General features: G+C 40.1%; 1 protein-coding gene across 1 annotated transcript in view; it reads right to left on the reverse strand.

Moving 5' to 3' along the window:
* The window catches only part of ARHGEF33 (Rho guanine nucleotide exchange factor 33), a 487,983-nt gene that overhangs the window by 159,272 nt on the left and 310,930 nt on the right, over positions 1-17,781 (reverse strand). Inside the window, exon 17 of the mRNA XM_069236580.1 lies at positions 10,165-10,915. Within this exon, the coding sequence (XP_069092681.1) occupies positions 10,165-10,915 (751 nt within the window). The remainder of the gene's footprint in view (positions 1-10,164; positions 10,916-17,781) is intronic.

Here is a 17,781-nt window from a genome sequence, read left to right on the forward strand (position 1 = left end):
GCTGTGCAGTCTCTCTGGCCTTCGTCAAAATTTGTGGTCGTAGGGGTTTGTGGGTGATGTGGGTGTGTGTTTTATATGGTATTGATTGTGTGGGAGTGGTGTTTGTATGTGTATCAGGTGTGTGTATTTCGAATTGTCCAATGTGGCGGTGTTTTGGAGATGTGTGTGTATTTTGAGCGCAACGGTGTGTACTGCCAATGGAATACCGCGGTTGAAAGACAGCCGCGTGGATTTGTGGGTTGTGATAGCATGGGAGTGTTTCTGTTGGCGTGACGGTGGAGGTTTTGTTTTCGCCAGTTTATCACTGACCTTTGGTGTGGCGGACTTGTGTGGGTGTCTGAATTTCGGCGGATTCCGAAATGTGGGTCATAATAGCTGTGGCAGATTTCCGTGGCCGGCGCGGTGTATTGGCGGTCTTCTGCACGGCGGTAAGCGGCTTTTACCGCCAATGTTGTAATGACCCCCTAAGTCTTCCTTTTTTAATATACATAATTCACACCCTAAAGCAGGCCTAGCAAGGGTGTTATATATTGTAAAGTGGAACATGTGTTTTGATATGTTCCAAAAGTAATAACCTACAATTGTTGTTTTTACTATTGGAAAATTCCGCAGTGGAGAGTGCAGAGTGGCAAGCTGCCACACGAGCCCTGCTAACTTCTCTCTGAACTATTAAAGTTGATATTGTAAAGTATCAAACAACTCATTATATGAAGCCCGACTTGACGCCCAATCAAAATTTTTGTAACTTGTTGCAGTGCGCAACTTTGACACAGTTGCTACTTTGCTGCTCTAAATCACCTGTGGGAGTCCACCGCTGCACATGTGGTTTCTCCTTGAGACAGTTTTCTGGCCTCCTGGGGAGATGTCTAAATGGCTCCCAGGAAAAAAGACAATAGCAGCCGGCATGGGAGAGAGGTGTTACCTCTCTCTGGCTGGAAGCCACACGGGTGTTGCCCGAAAAGGTTAGCATCAAAGATGAAGCCCCTTTGAAGACCAAATAGGTAACACTTGGGAGTTGAAACCTAGGAAGGGAAGGGAAACCAGTTGCCAAATCAATTTTCCAGGGGCTTCTAGCCCCCTTGGTAGCCACACCTCTGGGTTGGGCTAGGGAGCTCTGAACACCAAGAGAGGGGCTCTGCCATGTTGAACATGGGCAGAATGGTCCATCCTGGGATAGCCAGATGCCACACTTTGCAGGAAGTGGTCATCAGGAGGGAGGGAATCTAATAACCAACCGGCCACCAGCTGCATACTACCCTGAAGGAATTATCTGAGATTAAAAATGGCACTCCCTGGCACCCAGAACTCAGATCTCAATGGACTGGAGAAGAGAAGGACTGTCCTGCTACACCAAGGAACCAGCAAAGAGAGGCTGCACTGGTGTGGACTGCACCAGCTGAGCCTGGTGGCTAGAAAAGGACAAGAGACTGTGCCTGCTGTTTCCTGCTCAAAGTTGTCTCCAGAGCCCAGCTGAAGAAAGAGGCTCCGTGGGTCAGGTGGCTGACCTTTTCCCAGCACAGGGCCACAAAAGCTGAAGAAGCCTGCTGGGGCGAGTTGATAGCACAAATATTCAAGCCGCTACTTCTTATCATCGCCGTACAAGAGACAATGACCTGACGCTCAAAGTTGCACCTGAGTGCAGCTTGGTCACCCAAATGGCAAGTTATCATCCAAGGAAGGGTTACCCTGTGACCACGATACCAGACGACTGGTACCCCACTTGCAACTGCACTTCTGCCAGGACCAAGAGGACTTCGAGGGACATTGACCTCTGTGGCTAGGATTGTCCTACTAAGTTACTAAGTTTGTGAATTCCTGTCAACTGCATTGCGTCTACAGCATCCTTGAGCATCTTCAGCATCCTGTATCCCTTGCATCTGGACCACTTCTATAGGAACGTGTAGCAAAGGGATAAAAGTTCCTGGAACTTCCTCAAGACTGCATCTTCCGCCGAGGCAAATGTTTCTGTGTACCTTGCTGTACTCCCCCACACCCCAACTGGCCAGAGTTGGTTGCCTAAAGTAACTAGAAGTAACTGCATTGGTACTTACCTAGGTTTTTCTTGAACAATTTTGAAGTGTCAAAAATCGTTGAATTTTCCAGTGCTTGTTCGCAGTTACATAAAAAGGGCATATTTATTCTGCCTCGTAAAACTGTATCTCCGGAAAGCTCAGGTGGATGTTTCTCATTTTGGTGTCTAAAAAAATATAATCTATTTTTATAAATTGGTTTCAGATTTCTTCAGTGTCTTGTGTGTTTCTTCTTCAACACTTGTTTGTTCCTTTGTTCAAGCCTGACTGCTCACAGCCAAGGCTACCCTGGTTTGAGTTTAAGGTTAACAAACAAAACCTACTGGTCCTGAACGGGCTGGTGAGTTTATTATACGGGGAGAGTGCACAACCACACCATATAATATATCCCATTCCTCACACCAGTTATAACTGTATGTTTGTTCAGTCTCTTATTCAGTACCTCAGTTCCACAGCTACTCCTGTATTGAGCTTAAAATGGTTACCCTTTTTACCAAAAGTGGATGGGACCCTGAGTGGTATTGAGATGGCCCAACCTTTTAGACATGGTAGATCCGCTTAATAAGATTTTAGAACTCACACAACAAGCAAAGGAGTCTGGAGATCGAGTAGACTGCTTTTCTAATTGGGCTCAGTGAGCTGCTAATGCCAATGAGGTAAATTGACTGGAAAGACACAAAGGGCCTCAGTACGAGTTTGGCGGAGGGGATGACGCCGTCCCAAAAGTGACGGATATCCCATCTGACGTTTTACAAGTTCCATAGGATATAATGGAACTTGAATATGGCTGGCGGGATATCCCTCACTTTTGGGCCAGAGTAATCCCCTCCACCAAACTCGTAATCAGGCCCAAAGCCTTGTTGTTTAAGATTGATTCCAAATTGTATGAACTTTCAAGCTTAGAGAATAGTTGAGCAGCTGAGAGTTTCCTTTTCAGTGAGCGTTCTACAAAGAAAATGGGGAAAGATGTTAAGGTTTTTCCTCATTATACTAAGTACAATGCCACTAAAGAGTGTAGTTGGGAAATATGTTTTGATGTTGCCAATATGTCTAGGAACTGATGTGCAAAATGTACCACTTCAGTAACTGGTTACAACAGTACCCGAGTGATGGTCGTTTTCAGCAATACCATTACCCTCTTTCTTTCTCCGAAGTAAGAGCTTTTACTCAAGGTCAGCCTCCCATTTTCTTCCCCTCCTTTAATCATTTGCTAAAAAGCTTCTTCTTCTTCAAATTTAGCAAATACATGTCGGAAAAGCCCTAGGTTCTTCAAACCGTACACGGTTCAAATTGTCAACACCAGAGCAGTACGCGCTCTATTGGCGACAAAAATGCAAAAACCCAGCACTCTCAAAACAACGTAATTTATGCATTGTGCTGATATGTTGTGGTTTAACCTTTTACATTGCAGAGTTCAATCCTGACAACTTATTTTTAATATGTTTACAAATACTGTTCCTTTGCAATGTATTGCAGCAGGTTTTCAGAGTGTGTTAGGGTGTGGCCCCTTTCCAGGGCCTTCCAGAGTCTTTCCCTGTAACATGCCTGGGTGTGGTTCTGGGCTGGGCCAAGACTCTATAAAAGAGAGTCAGCCCAACTCCCAGTGATCACTATTCAGAGGTCCCGGTGCAGAGCAGCAGCTTCTTCCTGAGCTCCTGTCCCGGCGGCCTATTTGGATCTTCCAGTCTTCTGCCCTCATCTCTCATTGGTGATCATTGTTTCCAGGCGGTAAGACGGTGGTTGGACATTTCCCAACACCGTTATTGAGAATTTTCATATTCTTGATTTTAATTCTTAAATGAATAACAGATTACTTGCGCGCTGCCATTTTTTGATATTTATATGGTGGTTTGCAAATAGGGAGGACGCGCGATTCATTTTATGGTGTTTGGACATTGTTATTCATTGCGCACTGATATTTCTTGACATTTACATGATGTTTTACGAGTTGGCAAGACGCTCAACTCGTTTCATGAGCATTTAACTTTGTTGTTCATTGCGCGCTACCATTTCTTGACATTTACATGGTGGCTTAAGAATCGGCAAAAGAAGCACGATTTGTTTCATTGTACTTTGATCTTGTTATGTACTGCGAGCTGTTAATCCTTGACATTTATATTGTGTTTTACGAATCGGCAAGATGCGCAATCCGATTAATGAGGATTTGACTTCGATATTCATTGCATGTTACCATTTCTTGGTATTTTACATGGTAACACTTGAATTGGCAAGACACACGATTCTCTCCTTGAGTTTAATTCATGTTGTTTATTGTATGCCACTATTCTAAGATATTTATTATGTAATATTTGAGTTGACAAGTTATGTGATTTGTTTCCTGAATTCATATTGTGTTATTCATGGTGCACAATCCTTTTATGGTGTTTACTATATATATATATATATATATATATATATATGCAATATTCGTAATTAGTGTTGAAAACTTTTAAGAGTACGCAGAAGGCCATAGTTTCTCGATGCAATATTGTATGTTCCTAGTATACATTCTTAAAAAAGGGTTTATATGACTAGTTTAAAATTTTGTCAGAATGTTTCTTCTCATTCTCATGTAAAGGAAAGTACCTGAATAAGAAAGTTTTCATTTCATTCATCTTGATTCCCCTACAAGTATCCGGCCATCTTGAAACTTAGTCATTTTAAACTTAACTCTGTATTGTTCATGTTTTAAGAGTGACTAGGCTTAGAATCATAGTTTAGTATTGATTTCAGGAGATATCATTTTCATATTTTGTGTATTAACCTTTTTCTTACTACAGGTCTCCTTCCCAGCCGTTCCCTTCCTAATCCCCTCTTCCCCTCTTGAACTCTTTCAGTCTCTGTGCTTTATCTATCAGAGTCTTGGAGCTGTGCAGTGGTGGACATGTTGGGAACGTGCACAAACCCCGAGGATCTGGTGACTCTGACACAAATAGTTTTTCTCTACTTTGTTTCAGGGTTTTCTCTCTCAGGAAATTCAAATAATGTATAGAAGAATCAGAACTCATATAGTATATAGATAAGCTTCTTTCCAAGGGAGCCGTAAAAGAGTGTTCCTTCCATCCTCAGGGCTTTGTGACCAAAACAAAAAACAAAAAAAAGAACTGTCTCTTCAGAATGCTGGTGATTGTTCTTTTCAGGAATGTTCTTTTACCAGGAGAAGGCATGGTGAAGCCAGACCTCAAGGGCTCTTACAACTCTGTTCAAGTTTATCTGGAACTCAAAAGGATCCTTTAATATCTTTTGCACTAGTGTTTACCAAGTTAAGCCCCATGCTTTATTTAGTCTTATGCTCTTGTGGTTTCACTAAAGTTTCTCTACAGAGTTAAAACATCCAGAGGCCAAGATAAATCCTACCTAAAAGAATTAAGGATGATGTAATTCTTTCATATGTGGCCAGAATTGTAGGGCTTTTGGCATTGTCTATTTAAAGCTTTATTACCATGGATGCTAATGTCTCCTAATCTTTCTTTACAGAAGGGTCTCCCAGTTAGAGGCAAAGTACCATTAGACAAAGATAATAAAAAAGAGATGACATGGTGGTAGACCATTTAGTTGCTTAGAATTGTCAAACTATATTTCCCATATGCACCAGTCTAGTCATATACCAGTCTGTAGATTTGAGGTACTTGAGTGTCGAATACTCAAACTGTGGGGCATGGTCGCCAAAGGAAGTCACTGCATATAATTGCTTAGATCTCTTGCAGACTTCTTTGTCATTCAGCTTAACCTACGAAAAGGCACACTCTATCATAATTTTGTTAATGGACATTTTCACTGTCCCGCATGTAAATCATGTGAGACATGCCAGTCTACATCCCTGTTAGGGTTGACAAATGCATTTTGGGAGGTCTGTCCCCATTAACAAATTTCAGTTAGGGCAGAATTTATTCCTAGCATTCATATGGTATCTGACTGGCACTCTAGGAACCTACATGAGAGAAGGCTTCATTTAGTAGTTTTCCAAAAAATGATCACTGGGCCCTGTTACCAATAGGTCTTTGTTTCATGCTCACACTCAAATTTTTCCCACTTTTACAGTATACTCTTGCTCTACCCATAGACATATTCTTGCAAAATAAGTTAATTAGGGCCAGATGTACGAAGCAATTTTCAAATCACAAACAGGTTTGCGACTTGAAAAATGCTTTTTGGGATGTACAAAGCCCAAACTGCGATTCGGTAACGTATTACTGAATCACAGTTTGGGTTTTGCGATTTGGTATTAGGAAGGGGCGTGACAAGGGCGTCCCTTCCTAATACTGAATCCAGATGGTATGTATGATTGTTTTGTGACTGCGAATGCGGTCGCAAAACAATCGCAGTTAGCACCAGTTTCAAACTGGTGCTAACCCATTTGCAAACGGGAAGGGACCCGATGGGACCCCTTCCCCTTTGTGAATGGCAGCAAAAATATTTTTTCAGAGCAGGCAGTGGTCCCATGGACTACTGCCTGCTCTGAAAAAATGAAAAGAAAACTTTTCATTTTTGATTTTGAAATGCATCTTGTTTTCCTTTAAGGAAAACGGGCTGCATTTAAAAAAAAAAAAATCTGCTTTATTTATAAGCAGTTAAGGACATGGTGGTCTGCTGTCTCCAGCAGGCCACCATCCTTGTGAGGCGGCCATTTCCAATGCAGTTGCAAATTGCGACCTACCCCATGAATATTCATGAGGTAGGTCATTTGCAACCCCATTGGGAATCGTAAACAGTGTAAAGTACACTGTTGTACATCCGGTATTGCGACTCGCAATTGCGAGTCACTAAGACTCGTAGTATGCGAGTCGCAATAGTGGATCTTTGTACATGTAGCCCTTAGTGACATTTACACCTTTGCTCCTTCTGTCATGATCTCTAGGTATCATATTTTACAACATAAGGTCTTGGTAGTTCTAATTTCCCCACTCTGGATGGCACAGGCCTGGTTCTGATTGCTCCACATAATGGCCACAGATTTTACATTATTGCATCGCTTTCACCTTCACCTCCTCTATATCCCCACAGCAACAGTCACAAGCTGATCCTATCCACCAATCTACAGCAGACAGCTTTAAAAAGTTTTGTTAATCTTGACCCTTGATAGGCTCATAGCTTCATTTGCTAGTCTCATAAAACCTTCATGGGCTTAGCAAGCTTAGAGTTGGTTGATATGGTAAAATGAATCACTATCTCATTTTAGCAAATGTCATTTCCGTTCTAAATTTCCTAGCCTCATTGGCATTTCAGGACAAGCCTTTTGGGACTATTATTGTCTACATATCAGATCGTCTGCTGGCCTTGAGCCTATTGAGGAGAACCTCATAGAGGACCACCCTTTAGTACATAAGCTGCTGATGGATATCAGATAGTTCAAACCGTAAATTCAATTATTCCTCAACATATTCTCTTAAACTAATGCAAGCAAAGAAAGCATAATATTTACCTTCATTTTTTTATTAAATCAAGACTTTCCTTTACTAGTATAGGAATATCTCCATTAATTCATCATAAGGGAGGTCAACCTTTCATGTCAATGTTTTTGCATTCAAGGTTTTGTTTTTTTATGACTCAATATAAGATTCTTTGATTGACATAAATTACTTACAATGGTTTACTGTTATTTGAATTTGTTTTTCTAAATTGTTTGATTGCAACTTTTGATAATCGCACTTCATTTTATATGTTTTATTGCACACCTGTGACATATTTGTGGGTTCAAATTGAGAGTAAAGGGGTTAGAGTCATATTTAACCTGCAATCATGACTTTGATTAAGTTAGGAGAGTGCATCAACAATACTCTACAAGAGCATTAATGAAGTGGTCACGTCACCTATTAGGTTGTTTTATTAGAACTTTTCTCTTCAGTAATTGTCTTTTTTAATGTGAACTTTTGGACTTCACTATTGGCCCGTTTTTATAAGACAGACATGATTTTGAAAGTTTGTTTACTTGTATTTAATATGTATGATTGTTGTGTTAACTAATACCTCCATTCTCGAAAGTCAACATAAACGGCTGCTTGCATCTTTAGAAATGGACTGAATCTGTCCCTATTGTTTACTTTTATGATGATTATATCAAAAGCAAATTGTGGAACCAGAATATTTAAGAAAACACAATCTTTTTCCTTTCAGGCTTTCTTTTTTCTTATTTCCCTCTTTACTCTACAACAGATCAAACCATGTGTTAAAACTAAATCTGTGGCAAAATGTGAAAAACAATGAGTTTAATAATATTTTGTCTTGTCTTAGACAACTTTTATTATATCTTGGCTTGGAAAATATTCACATCTGAGGGTTCATATATGATTTATTTACACAAAATAGTTTTAATTTCATGGCATATTGACATAGTTGTAAACCAGCAATAAGATTATTTGTGTCTTGTTTCTAACATCGTTATATATATCTAACAAAGTCCTAAGCTTTTCATTGTGAAAACAAAACTTTTGAAGTTCTTTATATATATATGGATATTAGGGTTTGTGGTAGTTTTAGGGATTTTGTGTAGTCTTCATTTCTAAATAAATTACATTTACTTTGAAATATAAATACAAACCGAATCATGATCCTTTTCAATTCAGTATTGCCCTGATGAGTACGTTGATATATTAATTAAAATGACATTGCTACCTCTAATTATTATCTAAATGAGAGTCCACATTGTGTGAAAACGTAGACGTGGGAGGGGAGAAAAAAAGAAAAGAAAAACTAGTAAAACCACATCAGTGATTTGGTAGAAAGATCTAAACCTATTGATGTAACCATTGACTACCCCATATTTGTCATGCATAGGTACCTGTAGGGAAAATTACTTTCTCATATCAAGATATTAATACCATATTTGTAATCAATTCTTCAACTTTGGGGGAATTGTAGTTTTCTCTTGCTTCAGGATCACCGTACTGGCTGCAATGAAAGTCATCTTTTTTCTTTCAATTACAAATTTGAATTTTCTGTGAAATAATGAAAGACTGCCAGTAGTCAAAACATCCCATCTTTTTCCAATATGAACTTCCATTCTGCTTTAACCATCAGCGCAGCAAGAGCTTACTTTCTAGCATTTCCATTTCATATGGGCAGGTAACCTATTCACTGGTCCACAGGTCACATGTAATAATCTACTGTACATTAAGATGATTTTTTCATTCTAGGGTTCATCATATCATAAACAATATTTTTTGCTGAACCAGCATTTTCTTAAGATCCAGTTTTCCAGTTTAAACTTCTTGAATTCAGAGGCAATCTTTAACCACATACCCTTCCTTTTCTGATAAGTTAACTTGTCATGTTATTAGGCAAACAAATTGTTTCATAATGTATATATTTATTGTGTTAATGTTTTCAATAATTGTTGTTTGAAATGTTTTTGATTGGAAAAATGTGTGGGTGATGTTTGTTGAGCAATTATCTTGTGCTCCTCTGAAGAAGGACCTATCAGGCATTTCTGTGCATGATACAAGATAAACCAACAAACTAATAAACAATAAATAAAAATTAGGATTTATATTAAAGTAGTTGGATCCATGTATTAGATAGCATTCCTTTACAGTTCTCTATCTACAAGACACTGTGATGATCTCAAAATCATAAGAAACCTAAGTGGGCATGATTGGTTATCAGACACCCCTACTAAGATACTATGGGCATATTCAAGAAATGTGGCATTGCACTTCGTGCAGTGCCACTTTTCTTGCACCCTTTACCGCCCCCCCTACCGTCACCATGTGTGTGTCGTATTTTAAAAAATTACGCTAATGTGGCGCAAGGTGGCGCTAGGGGCTTATAAATATTCCCCTATGTTTTTCTGTGATACTATGAATACCATGACTGATCTTTGGAGGCCTACTATGTATTGAAATGTTATGTGTATCTTGTGTGTGGGTAGCTGAAGGACTACCATTATTTGTTTGTTTTTTGTTTTTCACAAAATACCAATAAATGGAATTTACAAAATAAGGCATTTCTGGATTTGGTCACAATCGAATTGCATGTTGCCTCATCTCTGGATTACATCTCACAGAAATAACAAGTGATTATAGCTTGTGTGGTAAAATATTAAAAAAGGTAATGGAAAAATAAATTGGTCTATAATGATCAAGAAAAAGCAAACCTGACCATACATGCGTCCCCTTCTGCATTCCATCCACCTTACTTCTAATGAGGATCTGCTTTCTCCCTGTGTCCGCTGTGAGATGACGTTCCTCTGCGAGATTCGAGATGTTAACAGTCTCCTGTGGGACTGACTGGTACTATCCATCTTGAGCTGTTGGCGGCTTCTGCTCCGGGTGCTGTAGAGCCTGGGTGGTACACTGTCTGGATTACGAGTGTACTCTTTAAGTGACCTGCTGAGGGGTTTGTGCTTGACATGGTGGACATCACTGCTGTGAGTACTGCTGGTCACCGGACTTGTACAGCTTCTTGGTAGTGGCTGCATAGAGTTATCTTTCCTATCTGAATCCATGGGTAAGTTGATTGGCCTTAAGAAGCATATATCAAGACTTGATTCTGAAGATGCTGGGGAACAGCTCTCAAAAAGAGAGCGATTCTGATAGGTCTCTACCTCATAAGGAGCAGGTAGTCCAATTATTTCTCCCCCATACTCAAATTCCCCATAGCTAGGGGTAAAGCTAACATCTGTGAGAAATTCTGATGAGGTTCTGATGGATTTGTCAATCTCTTTTGATTCAGCTGGAGGTGCTTTTTCATACTGCAACTCAGGAATGGCTTGCAGAGGTGCCAGCAGAGACTTCAGCTCTTGATTTGTGCTACAAAAAGTTGTAGGAATGAGGACATTCTCTGACTTGTCTACTTTTCTACCATCTATTTCCCAATCTGATAACTTAAATGTCTTGGTGCTGTCAGTCAGTTGGTTCTGGAAATATTTCATCTGTGTAATTGGATTTCTTAAAAAGGAAAGAAAAACAACAAATTAGAGACATATTTTTGTTTCATCTAAACGCTTTACATGATTTACCTACACTTTCTTTGATATCCTATGTGGCCCATTCGTCCCCATGGACCAAAATGTATCATAATGTATAGGTAGAGTTTGCAATAAAGGTTTGGATGCAAATTATTATCAGGGTCAGTTTATAGTATATTGATTCATGCTGGCTTGGCATGCATATTTCCAGAAAAGAGAGAACTGGTGGGATGTATTACTGAGTTGTGGATCAGTTTGTGTCACTCTTTTGCAATAAGATTTCATTATATCGGTAATATTTCTAGAGAGTGGACCAGTGATAGAAAATCATCTAGGTGAAAATGCAGGGACAAAAAAATTGTTCTTGGCTCATCATTAGTGCTATGGAGAATGGTGACGTGACACATCTGCCCTTTCTTCTATTCCACATATGGAGTATTCCATTCACATTTTCATCCTTCTGCCCCTCGCATCCATCAATCCATTCATCCACTCACCTACCCATCTATGCCATCCATGCACCCATCATCCTTCTAACCTCCGTGCCCTCTTCCCTTTTCCACTCAGCTCCTGCTTTATTCCCTTAGAAGGTAAGTTACATCTTTACTGCAATGATAATTTTAAAATCACATGATGTGCACATTTAACAATTTACTCAATGGCTCTTACATGCAAAAAATAAAATCATCAATTATTCATCACTATTTAACAGAAACAAATTTAAAACTCTTTGCATTATGATAAAGCTTGCTAGAACATGAATTCAAACTATATGTACAACCTGAGCTCACATTACATCCCAACCAGGAACTTAAGATCAAACTCCACCAATCTGATTCAACAACAAACCTTAAAAAAAACTCCACCTCAGAGGCAGATCCTTTATTGTACAATACTTGAAGTGGCAGATCTCCTCTAATCCACAGTTTTGATTCAGTCCAAATCACCAGTAGAGCTTTCAGGTAGATCTGTACCTCATTAAGAGAGCCGATTGAAGAATGCTGGTTTTCTAGGACCGGTTATCACAACAGGCAGCAATATAACTCCAGCAATGCATGTCAACCAATCTAACAGTTTTTTGTTTTTCTTTTAGAGTTTTGAAGTGAGCAAGTTGGTGTGTCACACTTTATAAATCTTATAATTCTCCAGCACTGGATTTGTCAGAGATTAACATGCTTCTATCATTCCCTGTCATCGAAGTATAAGTCCCACTGTAACTTTGTAAAAGCAATACAAGGCACAGTCTGCTTTAGTCTAATGCCCTTTATTAGCACATCCACATCACAAGAAGTGGCCTATACATGGCACCAGTGAAGTGACCGTGCCCTTAGCTTCATCCCCTAAGTAGCAATCTCACTTAAACTCTCTATGGCTTGTTATCTGGCAGGGAGTTTCAGAGCTTTGCTCTCTCTTCTAATCAGATAAGTTACTGTTTTACCTGAACTATTTCTCCAAGAAACCTTTCACTATATTGTGAATGTTAAATTTCTTCCACCACTAACTTTGAGTTTGGGAAAAGGGGCTAAACATGGAAAAATCAACAAAAAGGAGTCTGTTCAAGACTTGCAATTCTTGTGGAAAGATGAGTGTTTTCACACAAAAGTGCATTTATTTCCTCAACTCAGAACATAAACCCAATTAATGAAAGGTCTGTAAGACACTGTCAGCTAAAACTTTCAATGAGAAGGAGGGCAAGCTGCTTAGGAGAATTCAGAAAAATAAGGCTGCTGAAAAGCAGTCCGCTGGGGATGAGTCTGTAGAAAGTTCTCACATATTTACAGACACAACAGCGACAAAGCATAAGCCAGAAATATCTGAGGCCTCAAAATCAAATATTTTGACTAAAGATTCACCTTCTAATGAGCTACAGAAAAAAGGCATCAACAACTGAAAAAAATCAAATAGGTCATTGTTATCATTGATGAGTCTATCAACGATAACAATACCATCCATGGCTTCACCACATACTGCATCACGATTGACGACCCTTATGACTGAAGAGTCTACATAAAAATAAACGTTAACAGACATGTTGATGAACAAGCCGTTGTTTACCAGCCCACTAATAAATCCATAAACGACTGACCTGCCAACAAAATCAACAACACACTCATCAATGAGATAACCATTGACGAAGGACTCATCTTCGCAGATGCAAAAAAGAGAAGGCCTAAGGGGAACTATGCCCAGAGCACACCTCTGAGCTAAATTCCAACACAACCACCAGCTGAGCTTCTGCATACTGAAGCTGAGTGTGATTTGGACTCAGATGATCCACACAGGATTGTCTCAATTCCCAGTCAGATGAAAATAAAATGCCAAGAAACAGATGAAGAGCAAGGATACTCATCAAAGACAGGTGTGAATCTTTTCAGCCCAATTTCCCACCCTATGAGGATTAACACTGGGGAGAAGAGAGGGAGTATTAGGAAAGCCACAATGAACCCTTAGAGGCTGTAAATGAAAACTATGAGGAACACTGTTGATGAGAGTAGAGTACTGAGAGTACTGATGATATAGTTCATCTTCTAAAAGATCTCCGTCCTGTGATGTTAGTACTGATGAGATGGTTCATCTTCTAAAGGGCTGTCGCCCTATGATGCAGACAACTATACAAGATTCTGAATGGGTTCCAAGCCACAAATAGCTTTGCATTCTCTTCAGCAGCCTGCAGTTCCAAAATCCCCTCAAAAATCAAGGTAAATATTTAAGGTCCCAAGAAGTAAGGAGCTGGATGCTCCACCACTTCCAACTCTGCACCAGCAAACCCAGCAGCTTTTCGATATGCCACAAAAGCCTATACAAATTGTTACATTTGATGACAATCAATATACAGATATTGAAGAAGGGGACTTATCTGACCTTTATAGACCCAGAGGTGCTCAGTGGGCTGACTCCATCCTCCCAGAAGGAGAACTACCTAGTGAACTTGTGGCCAAATTCTATCAATAGATTTCACATTCTGATGGAAAGGGTAGCAAATATATTTGATCTGCCGATCGTGGTTCAAAGGACTATTTAATTTATGTTTTCAAAGAACCAGTCAGGAGGTCCATCAGAAAGATCACTCTTGTTGATCATATTTGGCAAGAGTGAGCTAAATAAATTCAAACTCTGGCCACGCAGGGAGCTGTGGTATCCAGGCTTGATAAATAGTATAAGATTTAGAAACTCACCCCCTTGGTTGCGTTAACAGCCAAAGGCAGACTATGTTGTCATGCTTGCTGCATGCAATAAAGATCTAGAAACCCAGTAACATCAAGCATGGCGCCAACTGATAGAGAAGGTTGTAGGGTGGATATGTTTGGCAAGTGAGTCCACCCTATGGCAGGAATGTCAATCAGAGGTAACACTGCAATGGCAATAGTAGGCATGTATGAACAACAGATGTGATTGACTAATTCACAAAATTGATATCTGCTACCTGAAGAAGAAAGAAGTGATATCAATTCTTCAAGAAGGAGAAAGAGCTTCTGTACTGCTGACTGATTCAGCAATGGGTGTGGCACCTACAGACTTTAGTCAACTGGGGTAGTTATGAGCCACTTCATTTAGGCCAGAGACAGAAATTGAGTTCTGGACATGACGTTTGACAGGGAGTCATTTTTTGGAAAGCATATAGATGACATTCTCCAGAATAATAAAAGCCAATTACAACAAAGGATGCCTCAATCCTTTCATGGAGCTAGATGGATAATGCATCCATACAAAACATCCTATCAATCCTACAGGTACCTACTTTACCAACCTCACCCATACCACCAATAGTTAAGGGAACAACAGCAACATCAACAAGCATATAGACAATCTCAAACCCATTCTTATACCAGGCTTCCTGCAAAGCATTAGGGAAGTCATTCAAAGAACTGAAACCCTCAACACCAGTGTGCAATCTCTCAGGCCCTCCATCACCCACAATCTCATCTTTTTAAAAGAATGTGCAAATATTACAATGGTCAAATGGGTGTTAGACATAACACAGTTTGATCACATGCCAGAATTCCTGCAGCACCCTCCAACAACTCCTCCACCCAAGTCAAGCACAAAAACCTTCACCTCTTGAAAGCAGAGAGTTGCAACATGACATAGAAATGAGTCACAGAACCAGTCCCAAAATAGCATCAGAATGTCAGTTTTTATTTTTAATATTTTCTCACAAATAAGAAAGCTTCAATGGAATGATGGCTAATTCTGGACTTGCGGCTTCTCAATTTTTTTTCTAAGGAAGTAGTCTTTATAAATGGTGATCCTCAGAAAATGGTATCTTTAAACCTAAAAGATACCTATTTCCATATACTTATTTACAGAAAACCTCCCAACTTCCTCAAATTCAAGGTCAGTCTATCAGTTTTGTGTGCTACCATTCGGCCTCCGAACTGCACCCAGAATATTTATAAAATGCATGGCACCAGTTGCAGCCCACCCGACAGCTAGGTCATCATGTATATCTATACTTGGAAGACTGTATGGTCAAGGTTTCATCTAGAGTCTTTACCAAAGTCTCAGTTTCAGCCTGTATTAGGATTTTCAAAACAAGATCAATGTCTGCTAATCCCCTCTAGCACTGTATCAGTAACTTCAGTATTTAGGAGCAGTAATAAATACAAAAGAAGGGAAAGTGTGTTAATTCTGCAGTCATGCAGTCCATTCTGAATGTGCTGGCAAGACAATTGCAATGCATTGTGAAAGTGTGCCTCCTGAAACTATTCCTGTAAATGTTGCATAGTAATGATGCCATTCTGCCACCTACACATGAGGCCCACTTATTAAATGATGGACAGCCAAAAGGATCAAACATCAGAATGTTTCTACGATCAAGTAGCCATAATTCCCCAAAATGCAAGAGGCACTCCTTTGCTGGATGCCACCAAAGAATATGGGAAGATGCCGCACATTCCTTCCCCACAGTCACATTTTGTCATCCCATCAGATGCTTCGATGAATGAATCGTTGGAACACCCACCTACAAGAACTGTCAGTAAGAGGTCTTTGGCCATCACAAGAAAAAAGACTGCATAAAAATATCCTCACACTAAAAGCTATAGGGAGAGCCTTACAATTGCTTCTCCCATGCACTCAAAATTTGACAGACACCACCATCAAACGTTCTACATAAATAGTGAGGGTCACGCTCATAGATACTATCATCAGAGGCACTTTCACCAGCACATATCTCTAAAGGCAGAATACCTCCCAGGGGTGATAAATGTTCATGTTTTCTATTTCAGTGTAACATTTGAGGATTGTCATGAGTGGGAATTAAAATACAGCATAAGCAAAAATATATTTAATGTATGGGGGAAGACAAAAATCAACCTTTTTGCCACAAAATTCAAATAAAATTGCCAATTCTATGCTGGTAGGCATCCACAATCAAACTCATTTTAATTGGATGGTGCAAAATATTTCTTGCACTTTTCTGCTGTGTCCCCTTCTATCAAAAGTTGCTACCAAAATTAAGAGGGAACCGTGCAGACTAAGGGTGCTCTACTTAGATGTTGGTGGGACCATAGGTGAAAAGTCCGCCCAGGTCCCGCCGATTGCGTCAGGAATCTACACCTGCGTCAACAGTGCATTGGAAATAGTGGCTTGTGGCGGGACTCCAGCCACTGTTCCCACCAAGCCAATCACGATATGCCTTCTCAAAAAGCCAACTGTGACAGTGTTGCATCCACACCTGAGTTGGTGGATTGGAAGGGAAATTAGGTGAAAACTCACCTTTCCACCCATTTCCACTTCCATTTTCAACTGTATTGCTGCTGCCCGCCGTTGCTGCTGGCTCTGGACCATAGAGGACACAGAACCCCGTTGTCACGGGACTCGAACGTAAGCAACCCGGATTACTTGACTACGTTGTTTTCTCACTTCACATGAGCCTGTGACCATTGCAGTAATACGCATGCCATAGTAATATCTTTTTTTAAAAAACAACTTGGGACATGCATATGTCTGCAAAACATCTGTGTCAGACAATAATGCGGACACACCTGTATATTACACAAATCAATGACATACACAATTTGTATTTTAGTGTAAGTATCCATTACCAAATGAGTGGTTGCACCAAAACAAACATACCTTCACAATTGTCCATGTGTGCAGTTAATGGGACCTGTAAGTGCAGCATAGTGCTTCCAGTTGTGTATGTGAGTCAGTGCATGTATGTCACCAGAACAACACTTCCATTCCAATTACACAATGAATTGTACAGCACGTATCAGGCACCTCACAGCTTTTACTTGGGAGGGCTGAGAGTGGATTGGCTGGTTGAGGTAGAGGGAGCTGGAGTGGGTGATGTGGTTGTCTCTGTATGTGTGCCACTTGCATGTGGATCTGATATTTGTTGTGTATTTTTGGTTGTGTATTGTGTTGCTCTGTGCAACACTCAGGTGTGTGTTGTTGTGTTGTAGTCGTTGTTATGATGTATGTAGTTGTGCTTTTGTGTGAGTGTGTTTTTGTAGACGAGTGTCTCATTGTGTTGGTTGTGGTTGTGTTATATGTGCGTGTGGTATTAATAATGTGTGTATATTGAGTGTAGGATGTGTGGCATATTGTATTTTCTGCATGTACGTGTTCTGTAGTCTGGTAATGGCAACGGATCACAAACTGTATGTAGTGTTTTGTGTAGTCTATTATGCAGGGGCAAATAGTACAGGGGTGTGTGTTACGTGCATGTTTTCCATGTACACTGCCATTGCAAAATGTACATTGGCTCCCACAATCGCTCCTCCCATGTGCAATCCACCGCCAGTACAGTGCCTGTAGAACTGTAACATCTAAATATGGTCAGCGGGAACCCATCAACCTGACGGGCCAGGAGCGCACTCCGTCAAGACGGTTGACGGC

Source organism: Pleurodeles waltl, chromosome 5 (genome assembly GCF_031143425.1).
Source record: "Pleurodeles waltl isolate 20211129_DDA chromosome 5, aPleWal1.hap1.20221129, whole genome shotgun sequence".
NCBI classification, from domain to species: domain Eukaryota; kingdom Metazoa; phylum Chordata; class Amphibia; order Caudata; family Salamandridae; genus Pleurodeles; species Pleurodeles waltl.